Here is a 17,480-nt window from a genome sequence, read left to right as displayed (position 1 = left end):
ATACTGGGGTTTCTCATGACCCCAACAAAATTTCTGTACAGTAACTAACGTTACTTCATTGCACGATAATTGCAAATATCAAGTTTCTTTAACTTATTTAATACATTTGGATCATATAGTTTTAAATTACATACTCAAAGATATCTGAGAACATTTATGCAGACTTTTAGAAGCACAGTGCCATTTAAGGACTAACCTTCTACGGTTCGAAGTGTTGTTATCTTTTATTGCAGAATTATTATTATTAGCAATTGTTCTCATATATCATGTGATTGTGGCATGAAAAAATGTAAATCAGTGAAATAAATAATTATATATGCAAAGGCCAACGTCGAGACCGTCGAGACATAGGGTGTCAGCAAGGGTTAATGCCACGGTCTGGATCAGAGAACTGTCACCGGTGAAGAATAATTTCGAAAAGGGGTGACAAATAAAACGGCAGAATTTCAATCTCGTTCTCGCCGCTGTGTTCCACAGATCATTAAAGAGTGCATTCGTCGCGAACGCAACTTGAAGCTGGCTTGGGGACTTCTGACGTCGCCACTACTCAGTGGCCTTTGCATTGGCAAAGGCAGATAGCAAATGTAAAGGTCTTCGACGAACGAGGAAAACTCACATCTTCGAGAAATTTCGATTGCTCATCGTCGCGGACCCGTGACATGGCCCGTGTCGAGTTTCCGAAATTTGTTCGCGAACGCCGAGCGGTTGACTCGATCGTGTACAGTGCACGTTGCACCGGCCGAGGAAAATACACACGATTCGAATGACACGTAAAAAATTTGTGCTTGTCTTCTCACGCGGCGATAAATATAATGTATGCGACATCGTCGGATAAGTGCAATCGAAGGAGGCGGTTAAAAATTATCTCACCGAGCGTCTCGAGTATTGAGCAATTTACAATCGCATCGCGCGTTGTTGGTATTACACGTACTTCTCGTTTCTCTCTCCCTCCCCCCCCCCCCCTCTTAGCGTGCGTCCGCGCGTCGCAAACAGCATTGTTTTGCGATGCAGATGCATGCGTACGCCTCTGACGTAGCTATTAATTTATGACTCGCCTCCCCGCGTAATCTTTTTGAGTCGACTCGCCAATTTGTCGAGTCTGATTCGAAGATTACCGACGAACAATTTTCTTTTCAGGGTGAAACTTTTATCGCGCGAACGGAAGGCGTGAGCAAAGCTATTTTATGCAAAATGTGCGAGTATGAAGTTCAAAACGCTCGGTGGCTTACAGATGTTTATGTGAATTCACGTTTCTTTTGCAAAAAGGCTGGAGGAAGCAATCATACTGATATTTTGTATGTATTTAGTTTCATTTAATAAAAATAACATAATAGCTACATAGCACCAAAATCTAACGGGACAAAATATTAGCACATGTGTATAGAAACTCAAGATATCAACAAATTTGAAAATTATATTTCGGTGCACCTTCTTTACATTGAATAAGAGCAGTGATTCTGTTGGATGAAGATTTATATCATTGTTTGCGCGTGGCGATGATGAAGGTGGATAGGTGGAACTATCCTGACGAGGATATACAGTGATAGTTTTAGTGAAAAGGTGCAGGCTCACTGGTCAAGTAACGTACGTTTCGACGAATGCCGCTCACGAATTATGTGCACGTCGTACACGAGAATCCCGGGAGAAGCACGGGAGCGATGATTACCGAATCCGTAGGTTAACAAATTCGAAGATCGAGGTCCGACAACAGGATCATTTTGTAATTATAACGGATCAGCGGGGCGCTGCTACTGATCGATGTGCGTGATCGATGCGTAGATCAGTGCGTAGCCGATCCGTGTTTGCGAATGTATGTTCGCTTAGCGCCGCGTCCGTGTGTTTCGCGCTCGCTATTACTAATCGACGGACTCGCGCTCGCTCATCGGAGATTTGTAACGGGTGGATTCCTTAACAATCATTTCTTCATACTTTTCAATTTTTCCCACTTCTCTTTGTTTAAAATCATTCAACAGTTTCAAATTGCCTGCTAGTTTGTACACTACTGTGACAAGATCCCTCATCTATTTTTAATAATTTTGAGATCGGGAGATCTTATTGGAGAATCTAAAATTTGAATTTTTCTGAGCGAGAGGTATTCCTTCACAACCTTTGCAGTACGAACCACAGCATTTCCGTGTTCGAAAATTAATTTCTTTTCAGCAATACTTGTAGCATGCGCGTTTATTTGTTCACCAATAATTTCTAAATACTTTGTGCTATTCATTTTTCCAGCAATAAATGTGATGCCAATTTTCCCATACTAGTCAATACAGTGAATTCCCGATATAAGTCACTACAAGCCTCGTGTTTAAAGGTCCGAAGGTGGGGCCGAAGCTCGAGAGCCGTCACCGCCGAGGAGTGTAACATAATAGGGTCGCGTATATCGATGTGAGACCAGAAGACCACTACTAATCCAATTACAAAACTTCTTTATATTTCATTATTTTTTATGAGACTTTCACTAACATATTCGTGGGATTTGTCTAACGAAAAGGATACTAAATTTGATATAATTCCGATGATATTTACTTGTGTAATGAACGATTAAAGTTTCCGACGCAAAGAAGGACAGCGTATGGGAAAGAAAGAGACGCGGAGAGTCGAAGCGTTCTGGAAAGATGAAAGACTGACGTGAGCTCAGGCCTATAAATCAAAACTTAAACTTTTTTATTACGAATTATTTTTTGACAAGACTTTCACCAATATATTTGTTGAATTTTCTGATTAAAATGATGCCAAACACGACCAATGGGATACCATACACGATCATAGCAACACGATCAACGATACCAAAACGTTCGGCGAGAACCACAGATTTCGTCTACATGTCCCTCGCCAGAACAGCGCAAGGGATTTATGTCAGGAATTCACTGTACTGGAACAAATTATTGCGCCACTACCTTCCACTTGACGATGGTGCAAAATTTGTTGCTCGTGTTTCAAATCGTGATAATAATAATTGTGACTATCAGGTTTATCTGCCAAGTTGTAAATCGAATCTCTTCTCGTTCGTAAATATGACTCTTCAGTATTTTTTCCTTCACAGTTATATCCTTCTCTGAAAATGGCAGACGTTTGACTTTATGTTGCTCATTCAAATACGAATTCTTCTGGAATTTTCTGCTTGCTAAGTGTTTACACTTTTTAAAATGCGTCTCACGTTCTTCATGTAGTGTCTGCATCAATATTGTGTGCAATTTGTCTCGCAGTCACCTTCGAATTTAATGACGTTTTCATCGCCGCCCATCGTTAGCAAGCAGATAGGCTCTGCGGACGTCCAGAACTCTCGTGCCCATAATTTTCTGGATCTTTCAGTAACTCCGTTATAACTAAACAGTAGATTTTATGCGACTATGACATAAGTAGGCGTAACTTAAAACAGTAAAAACATTAGACGAATTTAATAATACCGTTATATTACTTTCAGCCTATTAAACATATTAAGAAGGAAAATAATTTTCTATTTTACTCCAGTTTGTAGCAATTCAGATAGAAAATGTTTATTGTGCATAAAGACCCGTTGTCTAATTGTAACCTTACGAATTCTGTTTGTGACTTTTGATATTTGTGCCATCGGATATTGTTCAATTTTTAGTGTCGATGTGGTACACATATCACGAGCACTTCATTACTTTCCACGGCCCATTTTGATTAATCTATTGTCTATTTTTTTGCAAATGTAAATCACAAAAACTATGTTAAACTCTTATTAACTATGTTTCACGTTCGATACTTGTTACTCACAATCAGTAGCTCATGTACAACTGAGAAGCGTAGATTTCGTTCTTCGTGCTATCATTTGTCCCGTTTGCGTACTACACGTTTACAGTCGTAGAATTTCGTCCAAGTGAATATTGTGAACAATAATGAGCATGTTGTACATACAGGCGTGCCCAAAACTAGTAACGACATGAAAAATGTACTTCTACCAGTTTTTTTACTAGGAAACTGAAAAATATAATGTGTGCTATCTTTTTGGCTCAGAGTGTATATTAAAATGGTTCATACTATTTGTATATCTATCTTTCTTGGAGAATCTTAACTCTTGACTATTATACGCGACCCAAAAATAGTTGCGACATGAAAACTATATTTTTACTGGATTTGCCAGAGAACTTTGAAAAATGTAAGAAGTGCTATCTTTTTGCCGCGGAGTGTAAAATCGAGAACCGATTTTAAGGGCGGTTGCAATGCGTGGAAGCGGAATGGAGCTGTCGCGGCGGGCGAGTGCACTGCTTTCCTCGTTCTAGTCGCGGCCAAAAGTGTTTCTGGCATTCCACGAACCAACAAGCAAGAAGGAAGAAAGATAGAGAGACGAAGAACGCGACGCAAGGGAGCGACAGAGAAAGATGAAGACCGCGAGTGAGGGAGGGAGAGGGAAAAGGAAATTGCGGTAGAGGTAGGGAGAGAGAAAGAGAGAGAGAGAGAGAGAGAGAGAGAGAGAAAGAGAAAAAGAGAGGGAGAGAGAGAGAAACAAAGTGACGAAAAACGAAGAGTTCGCGAATCGCGCGACTGCGTCATGCGTGAAAACCTGCGTGCACGTCAGCCCGCTGGAACGCGCGTGACCGAGGAAATTTCTTCGTCTTCGAAGGAACACTTTCGTCCGTGTTCGTGCCTCGTATTTAACGCCGCGCATCCACCTTGTCCGACGAGGCTTTCTAAGCGAGATAGACCGTATTTTTAGAACGGTGATATTGCTTGGAATTATGCAGCCGCTGCGGGCATTAATTCTTCACCAAGAATCTCGATCTTTGACCTTGCTCTCCTTCGTTCGGCGTAATCAAGATTCTGCATCGCTGCGCGAGATCCGCGACGTCGCTGATGCCGGGAGGAGCAGAGAAATTGGAAGATGACGACGCTCTTCGCGATCGTAGCACTGCGTTGCGTTGTACACCGCTTAAACACGCGTCCCCTTTCAAACATTAAATTGTTCTTCGCTCTTGTGGCCGCAGCATTGAAACGGCAACATGATTTTGGGAAAATTTCGTTTTCATTTTAGAAAGCTTTCAGCGCTACGTTGGAAAGTATCCTCCAAATTCGATACCAGCAGAATGGTAAATGGCAGGTGATGTACACACGAAACATTGTACGAATCCTAGTACGAATTGAAAAAACAATATCTTTCAAAACTTTAATAGATATACATACTTATTCTTACCAGACTCCCAGAAGTCCTGCTAATCAATTTATTGAAACACACGAAATTAATTAATCTAATCTACAAAGCAACCACTCATGTACAAACTTACAGTTGCTAAAGACCCTTGTGAGGTTGATGCAACTTTAAAAATTAAAAAAAAACAATACTTATTTCTACGATAAGCCTTTCTTGAAAAAATTGATCAAAGGACCACTAAAACACCCGTCCCATTGCATGTATTATGCGTATAACGGAGACTCTTATTCGAGGTTCCCATTCAATTTTAAAACCAATTAATTTTAAAGCCATTAAAGACAATTTACTAAATTTAGTCTTTACGATCTTTTACACGAATTTGGAGTTTGAAAATAAAACTATATGCAATAGCGTACAGTTGCAGAAATATACTATTACAATCGTCAAGTATAATGTACATTATTTTTAGGCATGAAGCTGATCTTTATGGTACTATCTTCAGTTTTTATTAGGATATCTCATTTTACTATTACATCAATTTTATTTCAACGTCAATCAATGCGGGTATCGTGCATTCTTCTTATATGAATGAAAATACAACACATTGACGATAGTATTATGTGATATTTGTTCAAAATATGGTAATTGATCAACACATTATTTGACGATAGCAAAAAAACTACAAAATCAACTAAATATTTATAAAATTCGGCAAATTAAGATATCAAAAAAAGTCGTACGCTACATTAAAGATATTTTCGTTTAAGTTAACCCTTTGCTTTTTTTCCCTTTGATTTTTATATTTCAGTCACTTTTACCGCTGGGTTCAAGCCACTAAGGTTTTGCTGGACATATAAAAAAAATAAAATAAAAATAAAGCTAAAATATTGCTTAATGTTCACTATAAAAAAATCTTTTTTTTTACAGTATCTTTATATGCGAAAAAAAAATGTTCGAGTTACTCCACTTTATTAGGCTCACAGGGTTGTATACCCCGTTAACGGAGACACTCTCTCATCTGACATTGCGAATGCGATCGTGGAAGAACAAGAGCAAAAATCCGAATATCCTCGTTCTGCAGCAACATTAGAACCACTGGGACGACCGTCTTTCGGACTGGTGAACGGGTCTTGGTTAAACCGAGGACCCGAGTATCCGAGGACCGTCCAGGGATAAATTTTTGCGGTGTCCCGGTCAATAATTCTTTAAAGATCTCTCGGAAAGTCCTGACGGACCTGCAAACCAGTTCAGCCGGGAACCTTTCCGATGGTCTCTGTTCTCTTGGACACGGAAGTGAAAAACGCGGCGAAAGACGAAGAGAAGAAATCGCTCGTAGCATCGTTCAAGGTTAACCACGTGGATATAGGCGTAGGCACTGACCAATGGCGTAGCCGGAGGATCGATCTACACGGGGAACAACCGTTAAGCCTAATGAACGGAATTTACACGGTGTACAGATTCCTTTTTTTCTTTTTCTCTTCTCTTGTTTCTGTCTTCCTCCTTTTTTCTTTTTTTTTTCTTTTTTTTTCTTTTTTTTTTCTTATCTTTTTTTGCTTTCGCGTCGGTCAACTATTAGCGGGTCGTCCGGTCTCTGTTTAAACGTTGAATCGTCCGCGATCGCATTAACCGGCTGTTTGCATATTCGAAACGGTAAAACGTGTTGGGAGAAACGATCCATAAAATCACCGAGTGATTGACGCTAATCGTGATCTTTTGTAATCATTAACAGTGCCGACGAACAGGGACCGTTTCTTATCGGCGATCAATAATGACGTGTAAATACATGGGAAACGTCTTTTTTCGGGACGATGCGTTTAATGGCATTGAAGTTTTTGTCTTTGCCATTTTTTTCCAGCCATTTAAAATAGAAGTCGTCGGCGAACGCTGTTTTCAATGTCCTTATCGTCATCTTTTATTTGAAGAATTGTCGCCGACCAACATTTTCTTCCGAAGAAACTGCAAATCCTCATACGAAATAAAAATGATCTTCGCCAGTTACACGCACGGACTCATACCGGTATACGAAATACCGATATTATACCGGTATTTTTTGGTTCTAGCATTACGAGTTGCGGAATATCTCGTTTATGGCCACGAAGCTTAAATACCGGTATTTATTTCGGTTTTCGGTATAATACCAGTGTCTGTGTAATACCGGTATGGGTACAATGCCGGCATCGGTGAAATACCGGTATCGGTGCAATACTGTTATCGGTTTTGGTATAGGTTTACTGGCACAATATCGGTATCAGAATAATACCGATATTAAATCCCTCGGTTTGGATGAGAATAAACTTGTTCTCTTAATGATGTTAATAAAATAAACCATGATTTAGATCTACCGATTTTGTCCACATAAAATCCGCGCAGTAGATGTATACAATTCTTTCTGCCAAAGTTATTTGATATCATTATATATGTATTTTCTAGTACTAACAATCAGTACACGCCTCTTCCACTATAAAATGTATTATCTAATCTCAAGTAGCTAGAACAAGAATCGATGGAATTTAATTTAAAAAATAGACGTTATCCGAACGGCTAAAATGTACCTAGTGCGGTGATCAAGTCTGAAACACAACGATAATCGGGAATAAAATTATAACCAAAGGACGAAAGCACGAGCGAAAATTGGATTTGCTAACTTAGTTGGACTTGCCTTCTGCTACCGTAACAAAAACGAGCCTAACAAAACCTGAGGCCCCAAAATATCAACTCCCTCATCGCGATCTATAAATGTTCCCCCGCGCGAAACGTCCTGGCTCGTTGGTCCTTTAAAAGCTGCTCTCCTCATTACCGAATTTGGCTTTCACCGTAACTAATCCCTTTACACCGAGTGACGCTATCAATCACTGATCGATTCTATCGTTCGTGCGATCCAAGCTTCGCGAGTTTGACTCGACACCAGAAAGAACGCTGGATCCTCGTTTAACGCTAAACTTACCACGGTGAAACGACTGGTATTTTTTACTTTATCATTATTGATATTAGAAAGACAATATCAAAGGAAACGATTAAATAAGTTTCATTATTCAAGCGTGTGTTACGATAAGAACCATACAAAATCTGAATAAACCTGAATGAATTCACTTTTCCAACGTTCGGCGGGTTTTTAAAATAAAAATATGTTTCTGTCGGTTGCTCATGAAATGCTAGAGACATATAGGGTGACCTGTGAATAGAACACTTAAGCTGCATGTCTGTTAAAATTAGTATTCGCAAATTGTTATGTAATTTCCCGGGTGGACTGAAAAATGGACTAAATGGCCGATTAATGAACATTGTCATTCGCAACAACTCAATCTGTAATGAATCCCGGACCATAATGTGTTAAGAACGTCCAAGGAGAAGGTTATCGGTAATTAGGGCGATAATTGTCGCGAAATCATGGCAGAGGGACATCTATCGAGTGGAACACGACCCGGACTAAAGGACTCAGAGACGCAGAGGACTGCGGCCAACGGGTTGGATACGAAGTGTGACGTTTGTCAGGTTCCTTTTCTATGCAGCCCGCGTTTTCGTTCGCGCGTCGTTTCACGTTCTCGGACGACGATGATAGAAGCGAGAACGAGTATGTATAACCTTGAACACATAGTTACCTTCTCCGTTGGTGGTAAGGGAGCCGGGAAGTGGCAGGGGTGTGCTGTTTTTGCACCGACGTTGATCCCCTTCGCTGGGCGCGCGATCTGAAAATAAACGGCAACCCCTTTAGAAATTTCCCTCGTGAAATGCGCCTCCTCTCTCCTTTCCTCGTTTTCGTTTATTTCTCCCTGTGCCCGGATAACCCTTCTTCCCGTGCTCGCTTCGGGAGAAAATCCACGCCACATTTTTCTCCATGAATCCCCAGGATCTGTTAGCCTGGTCTCGGCTTAACCGAGTCCTAGCGAGAGTGAAACTCTTTGCTATTCGATTGCTTTGCGTTTTCTTTTTTTGTTATTCCAGTTACACCGTGCGACAAAATTATGTCACGTTGGTGCAGAAATAATTGCGGTTTTTGTTCTTAAAAAAAAAAAGAACATTCGTGGAAACGGATTGTTCCGGATTTCTTCACTACACGTTGATTTACGAACACGTCAAATGGAAACCTCTAGTTTATACCCGGTAAGAAAAAAATTAAATTAACATTTAAAAGCCATACAAGAATGGAAAACATTTATATTTGCATAGATTTGAAGTCATTATATCACATATATTATACTAAGTAATATAATTACTAGGGCATACAGTTAGGTTCTTTTTTTACAATATTAGGTTAATATTTTTTATTAATCGTAAGTAATGGGTGTATAATTTTAGAACATTCCAACAAATGTTGTATTGATTAATCACGTTAAAAAAAATGGACTTAGTATTAAAAAATGATATAAACCTTCGCCCAACAGAACCACTGCTCTTGTTCAATGTAAAGAAAGCCCACCACTATATTCAAAATATCACTCACACGTTTGTTAATATTTTAAATTTCTGTACAGGAGTGTTATCGTTTTGTCCCGCTAGATTTTGGAACAAATGATGAACATTTACCATCATCTTGTAATTGAATTACGTATGTAGTTTCAATAGCGGCAGCATCCCGTGGGATGGTTTAGTTTTTAATAGCTTTCAACACGTTGACTGTCAATTACGAGATAACTCGTAGTCTGTGTTATTGCCTAGGACGCCAACTACGAGTTATCTCGTAGTTTGTTTACTTGCCATAATACGATTAATAAGATTTTTGCATTAAGAAATTATATTTGCGTGTAAAATGATAAATTATTTAAGAAGAACAGTCTTTTGCGATGATGATTAAATTAAATTGGATTTTTACAACGGAATCCTGAAAGGTACCGTGACAGTCAACGTGTTAAAACCTGCATTTGTTTTACCGCTTGTTTTCTTTATCTGTTTTAGACTCTGATGAATTTTATTAGACTCTGTGCTACTATTATTTTTTCCACACGGAAAATCTTTTTAAATTTTTATGCGCAGCTCAATAGTAGATCAAGAAACTATACATCAGTTTCCTCTTAATCTTATTTATCGTTAACCAATGGATAAATCGTAGAACCAAACTAATCGCTGAATATTTTCTTTAGATAAAATTGGATTCATACTTCGTTTCTGTTTATAAAGAATCATACGCATGACTGCATCATCGAAAGCCTTAATTACGATTTTACTTATTCCTCGCATGAGCCAGACCTACGACTCTTCAAGTTGAACTGGAGAACTGTGTAATTAATCCCCTCAAGGAACACGTTTACAAGGAAACTGCCAGTATTCTTATTGTTTGAATTATGCAAAAGCATGATTTCTTGTGGATGAATCTAGCGCATCAGTTGTTACACAATTCTATTGTATCCTTTAGCAACGAAAATATCAAGATAGAGGTGAAAAATGTATTCAATTTCTCACAAGTTTTACCAAAGATTATCTAAAAATGTTCATTCATTCCTATAAAATCAATGTATCCGTTAACACATATTCGCTTTTCACCACAGCAATAGAACCTTTTCAATTTCTCATACTTTTCCGAGGAAGAAGATGCTTCGCACGAAAGGTCGATAAACTATGGTGCATCGTTCAATAAGCAATGCAAAAATGAAAATGAAGACACATTTTTAGTATGACATAAGAAGATGTCTTTTAATAACAAAATAATTTATTCCCATATTTTTTACAGACATCAAGAAGTACGAACAAAACAACATTTTTTTGTGGGTCACTGTGTGACTAACTATGTTGGCGTCCACTCGGTACGATAATTATCTAATAGTTAATGATTCTTGACACTGCGCGTTTGAACGGTGAAAGTACTACATTAGCTTGCCCAGTAATAGTTCGTGGATCCCGGTAACCCACGGCAGACAAGATACAACGTTCCATAGTAAAGTAATACACTCCGTAGCTGTCGTATCGTCGGGTCTGTCGAGCGACAGTTCTCGTAGAGGTGCTACATTCTTTGTAGCGCGCCGAACGTAGAGAAGGATAGCGATTGAAAGAGTAAAGAGGGACTGAGGTTCGGGTATTCGGCAAACAACAAAGGACTCGAGCCAGCTCAGCCTTTTAAAATCATAAATCAGAATTTCTTATTTTTTTGGATTTTCGTCAATGGAACTTTTACTATCGTATTCGTCCAGTTTTTCTGATTAAAATTATACCGAACACGGTATAGTTACAATCATGGTTACTTGTGTAATAATAGACTTGAGATATGCGTTAAAGGTACAACAAGTAATTATAATCGTAGTTATATTGTGTTTGGTGTGATTTTAATTAGAAAAACGACACGAACGCGATTGTAAAAGTTTCATAAAAAAGAGAGAGAATAAAAAATTAGAAAAGTTACAATATTTTGCTTCGCTTTCATTGGTGCGAGCTCACCGATACTGCACCCTTCGCTGGCTCGTACGTCGAGCGTGTTTACCGCTTGACTGGTTCCAGGGGAACCCTCAAGTGGAGGGGATTAAATTTTGACGATTACGATAGAGACCTTTGCGACAGTTACGGAAATAATATTGTACCGATCGTTTTTCGCGAATATCTCGGAAACTAAGCGAGACCGCAGCTAATGTGCAAAGGAAAAAGTTATTCGAAATATCGATTTGTACAACATATCCAAAAATCATCGAAATCGGAGGACAAATAGTTGTTCTGCAGTTTCACCGACGAAAGTGTTGCCGATGATCCGAGCGAAAAAGCGTTCAGGAGGTGGGACAACTCGAAAAACAGGGTCTTTGAAAAGACCATTCGAAAAACACAGTCATTGGGGAGCGAAAAAACAGGGTCGATTATGTATTACGAAAAACGACTTTATTAACCGCAACGCGATATGGATGCCGAGGCACTACCAGACAATTTCCAAGAATTCGACGATCGAGAATACGACACGCCGGAACGATTAATGATTTTCAATAGGCGGAAACGGCAAAGAAGCATTTCAATTAGTGGCCAGGTGAATCATAGTTCTTCTGGAAGGCACACCCGCCTTGTACAAGGACCACAAATGAGGTGACAGAATCGTCTAAAATAATGATTCGCCGAAGGCGTTTAAAATAGATTTTTTTACTAATTTTTGGAAATTTTTTCAGAAGTACTATTAGGCATGTTGCATCAGCATTTTGCACACATATACATGGGTATTTGAAGTATATGCATTATGTTTTTAAAGTTGGAACAATAAAAATTACGTGAGTTATACATATAGCACACATATAACATTCTTTCGTATAACATGTTTTTAAAAACACTGAAAAAACAAAAAAAAAACGAGAAAACCTCTTAATCAGTATGAATGCAAGTAGGGTCCGAATCAAAATAAATAAAAAATGAAGAATGTTCTTCATGAAAAGCCTACCAATGTTTACACTTGACGTAGTGAGCATATCCCTGAATACGTTCTGTAATGAAAACAGTCAAATATCTCAGCAACGGTAAGTTTTAGGACAAATACACTTTAGTACTTTTATACCCAGAATACACCAATCTATCGAAATCGAGCATAAAAATTGGACATTCCATATAAAAAAACAAAGACGACCTCTATACCTTCTCTACGCCTCCGCTTCCAAGAATATCGTTTATACCATATTATGTAGTTTCTTAAACGCTACAACTTCTGTACGCAACATTTTCTCGTCTTATTTGAAATAACCAAGATATTCAAGTGAACAGAGTTCGTGGGATACACTGTCTAACGCGGATTCACTGTATTTAACATAAAATATCTAAGAAAAAAATACCACCTGAAGTTTTAGTTTTAGTTTTACAACTACTAACGGATGCATCAGTAGAAAATCAATGTATTGATTCTGATTCTCAGGATGAAACATACTAGAAATAATTTAAATAATTAAAACAAGTATTTATTATTTTATTAATTTGTTCAATTTTATGTTTAAACAAATGTTCATAGATAGAAAAACATTTACCTTCTTGTATGAATATATAAAACAACTTTTTTTAAAAAGATTTCATTTTTTCTTCACGAACGGTTAATTAAAATGTTAACGGTTTACACGGTATTTTTAGAAAGGTTTTTAATGTTCTTCTAGTATTTTTAATGCTTGGCCAGCTTTTGGGCATTACTGCATGCTGTGCAGCGCGGCGCCGCGCCCCTAATTTCATCTTTTTTAGTCGATAATGGCGGATCGTAAAAAAGAATTGGATCGCACACGTGGATTCGCGCGACAACGATACCGGCGAATTTTCTACTCGTCGTGTACCGGTCGACGGCACCGAAACATCGTTATAACATTATCGGGAACGGGTTTTAATACCGCATAATTCTATATCGGCGGAATGAACCAGATCACGCGACTAGTTTTTGCTCTCGGTTGGAAAACGAAAGCAACGCGAGCAAGCGAGCAAGCGAGCTAGAGATAGAGATAGAGAGAGAGAGAGAGAGAGAGAGAGAGAGAGAGAGAAAGGTGGGGGGATGGAGGGAGTGAGAAACGAAGTCTGGTGGTCGGTTAGCAGCGGCTAAGGCATCGACGAGCAGCGATTTCGACCAGGAGGCCGGTTTTCTGGGCCGATTCCTGTCTCAAGAATTGCCGGTGGAATAATCGTTTTAGGGCTCGTCAAGCATGGAAGGCGGGATTCATTGACTAAAAGAGAAGATGACGTCAGAGGACAACAAGTCGGACGAAACGGGGGTCGCATTCTTTCTGAATTCCAGCGGCTCGTTCCAATGGGAGAGGAGCATTTCCTGCTGCTAAACCGAACACCGCTAAAAGGCGGGCAACAGTAGCAAAAGGAGAAACGCTGCCATGAGATCCGACGCTCTCGTCAAGTATTTTTAGGAGGGATTTCATGGAAGTGTCCGCAGTCCCAATGCGCGCCAGAACCACGAAATAGACGTATGGCTAATCCTTTCACGATGAATTCCAGGCGAACCTTCTTTTTTGATTTTTTAAACATTTTTTGTTGTCCTGTAACTTCGCGAAATTTCTGTTCCCAAGTGCTGACAGGCGAAATGTACAACGGGAAAATTGAGAGAGCACTGCGATTCTTAAATATTCGTACAATATTATGGCCACTCTTCGGTATAAGAACATTTGAAGAGCTTAGTGGATGAACATGTTAACACTTCACCTACCGGAAGCCTATTAATAGGCTTTTTCAATAATTGTGCTATACCAAATGCAAGCTTAAAAATCCTCTTCTAAACAATAATACCAAATGAAAGTATTAGATTACGTTGTTGAGGGTTAGTTCTTGTGGTTCACGATCGAAATTTCTGTTGCTTTTGAAGGATCCATTAAAAAATCTTCAGCCATGCACCATAGACTTCCAAAAATTATAAAATAATCGCCGGTAGATAATGTGTAACATTTGTTTCATCTTACGTTCTGTGTTTAAAGCATACCATAACCATGTTCTTCCACCCGGAAATCTTAATTTTATATATATAAGCAAAAAGATGTGTTTGCTTGGAATTTTGACTTAGGTACAAATGAAGAGCTTAGTGGATAAACATGTTGAGTGATATTTTTGAAAAAATTGAGATATATATATAGTAAAGTGAAAACATGAAAATATTTTTTTATCAAGTCAAATGCAAAAGACTAAATACATCGAAAAAAGAAGGCACGAATTAATTGACTTTCACAATCACCGGCATATTTGTGTAATACACTTTGTTTTTAAAGAGCAATCAGAAAACTTGCAGCTTCGATGTACCATGTGACAAACAAATCTAATGACCGAGGTACTCTATTTTTATAATCTTAAGAATCAGCGAAGATACAATTTGTTTGCTTTGTTTACTTAAGCTGATCTTCAAAATGAATCACGAAACTGTATCACGACAGATTATAATAAGTAGACTGTGCGGGTCTCTATGCAAAATCAAAATTTTCTAAATTGATGTTGTTAACAATGTAGAATAAGGAACCCAATTACCGTGGGGGTTTCAATTGCTGTACCTATATGAATTATACTTATTTTCAAAGCATAATGAATATTACAAAAGATTATTACATTTTTTTCATTAAAATTAGTTAATACATATGCTATATATCTCTTGTTTAATAAGCATTAATGTTTTCAAAATACGTAAAATTAATATAGACTATACTGTATATTAATATTGGTACCCCCGCAGTAATTGGGTCCCTTAACCTATTCCTTCTATTAATCATTTTAATAAGTAGATCATAGTACAACGGCATTCTTCAATTCCAGTAATGTCCACATAGTGTCGTAATACGTGCATTCATTTTTGTCATAAATGCATAAAATCCACAGTGTAGTTACAGCTGTCCTTCATTCGTGAGTTATAAAGGAGAATAAAATAGGAGGCACGTTTTATTTCTAAAAAAAAAACTTAAGAAAAATGATGATGGCGTGAAAGGAAATGTGCATCGATAAGGACCAAATTGACACATAAACTTGGCAACCCATTACCGCCGTTGGTCACGATTAAACACGTTTCTTCAGGTATTTACGAAATGTTCGATCCAGTTACGTTTTGGCATGCACAAAATTTCATATCGAAATGATTCGAGGAACGACATTTTACCCCATGCTTCCCCTTTGTCTTCTTATTTTCATGAAATACTTTTGCTTTTCCTACTTTAGAGGTTGAATAAACCTTTTCTGCATTACGCGAAGTCTGGCCAATTCTGAAATGGACGATCCATTCTTTGAACCGAACAAACTGAACTATTTATATTAAATACTATGTGCTGGAGACTTCTCACGACCAGAATCGTCAGATCAAGACTAGTGCTCCCACTCTAATTTCCCCTTCTACCGTGCGCTATTCCCCCATGCTTCCGCCATGGCCCGATCACGTGACGCGTTTCGTCTTTGTCGTGCAGAGAGAGGGTAACTTTTTCCCCTCCACAATTCGAGCTCTCTCCCCTCATCTGGCGACACTGCTCACGACATGTAATGTTAACGCTTCCTGTGCAGATGTACAACCGAGAGGGGAAAATACGTCGCGTTTCATTCTGTTTCACTTCAGGACTGCAATGTTTACGTCTCTCTTTATAACATTTCTTAGAAACGGATACCACGCATTATCTTCCGTACATATATTTGTAGCTACCATCAGTCACATAATTGTAGGCACGTACTTTAACTCAGAATAACTTCTTTATAACTGGGCCATCCGGCTACAGCTTTTCTGCCAAGCTAGAAGGATTAGTTTACTGGACGACGTGTAATGAAAATTTTGGAAAAATTTACGTTTTGTTGGAATTACGAAAAAAAAAAAGAAAACAATAAAAGTTGCTTTTTACCATTTTTCTATTGAGACCAGTAACAAAAATTTAACAAATGTGTTTTGTAGATTCATATAAGTTATACACTTCTAATTCTTTCCACTCTCACACACATGCACATAAATACTTGGCAATATTATTACTACATAACCGGATTGGACAATATCGAAATTAATTATTTGAGAAATAATCGTTAAGATACAATATTATCTTATTTGGTTACATATCCTTTGAAATAATCATATGTTAGTTTATTTTGACAGCGGAATAATATTTTCAAACATATTTCATTATTTGAATTTATCCTAGCCCCCTTAATCGAGTATTGCGAAGAAGACTCTCGACTTTCGTTCGAAGAAGAGGAGGCAGCCGAGAATCGGTCGATTGCGACGGAGAATCTGAGGATTCTGCTTGGTGTCGGGTCGTTTGGCTTCGGGACCAGGCTCAGCACATCGGTTTCTGTTAATCCGGAAACCGTGTAGGAATTTTCGGTATGGTCGCAGCGCAATCGAGCCGGTGAAGGAGGCAGCGGAATGCGAGGCACAGCCACTCCCGCCTATCGGCGAGCCTCGGGTTGGTCGAGTGGCGCGAACAGAGAGACCGAAGGAGGAGTGAGTGAGCCGGTGAACAGGAACGACCGAGATGGACGTATCGTGAAAGAAAGAAAACGGCTGCGAGACAGAGACAGTGCAAGAGTGCGTGTTTTCGAGTTCGTTCATTTGGCCGAACCAGGTGAGACGTTCGTCGACGAGCAGGGAAAGGAGAGGCTGAGCAGAGTACGCGAAAAACGAAGAGGGAGAAGGCGGAGTACGAGCAGGAACTTGGAGAGGGAACGATAGAATACGTTAGGGAAAATATGGTCTACTATGTTACGCGCCTGACCACATTTTTCGTCCTGGTATTATGTGGAGCTGAAAAGTAGTCACTTGCGACAACACAGAGGGAAGGGGGATCTCACCCCATACGTAGTATGTGTGACCAATTTGCCAATATGTACTTCACTAGAGCCGAAAATACGTGTGGCTTGGGGCGTGCCCTTCCCGCATTCCTTCCTAGTTACTTCTTTTTAGCGCCCAATAATACCAGAGATTGTTATAAATTCTTTCTCATGTATAGTCCATGTCTCACGAGAAGAGACTCGGAAGGAATGCGAA

The 17,480-nt window shown here is 38.9% G+C and overlaps 1 protein-coding gene and 1 long non-coding RNA gene across 2 annotated transcripts in view; both read right to left on the bottom strand.

The window, feature by feature from the left end:
- The window catches only part of LOC143357321 (uncharacterized), a 214,155-nt gene that overhangs the window by 82,420 nt on the left and 114,255 nt on the right, over nt 1-17,480 (bottom strand). The window lies entirely within an intron of this gene.
- Dad (Daughters against dpp) overlaps nt 1-17,480 on the bottom strand; it is a 128,915-nt gene that overhangs the window by 71,709 nt on the left and 39,726 nt on the right. Inside the window, exon 3 of the mRNA XM_076793723.1 lies at nt 8,716-8,802. Coding sequence (XP_076649838.1) covers nt 8,716-8,802 — 87 coding nt within the window. The remainder of the gene's footprint in view (nt 1-8,715; nt 8,803-17,480) is intronic.

This window comes from Halictus rubicundus, chromosome 9 (assembly GCF_050948215.1).
Source record: "Halictus rubicundus isolate RS-2024b chromosome 9, iyHalRubi1_principal, whole genome shotgun sequence".
Lineage (NCBI taxonomy): Eukaryota > Metazoa > Arthropoda > Insecta > Hymenoptera > Halictidae > Halictus > Halictus rubicundus.
This window is presented reverse-complemented; position numbering and strand designations above follow the sequence as displayed.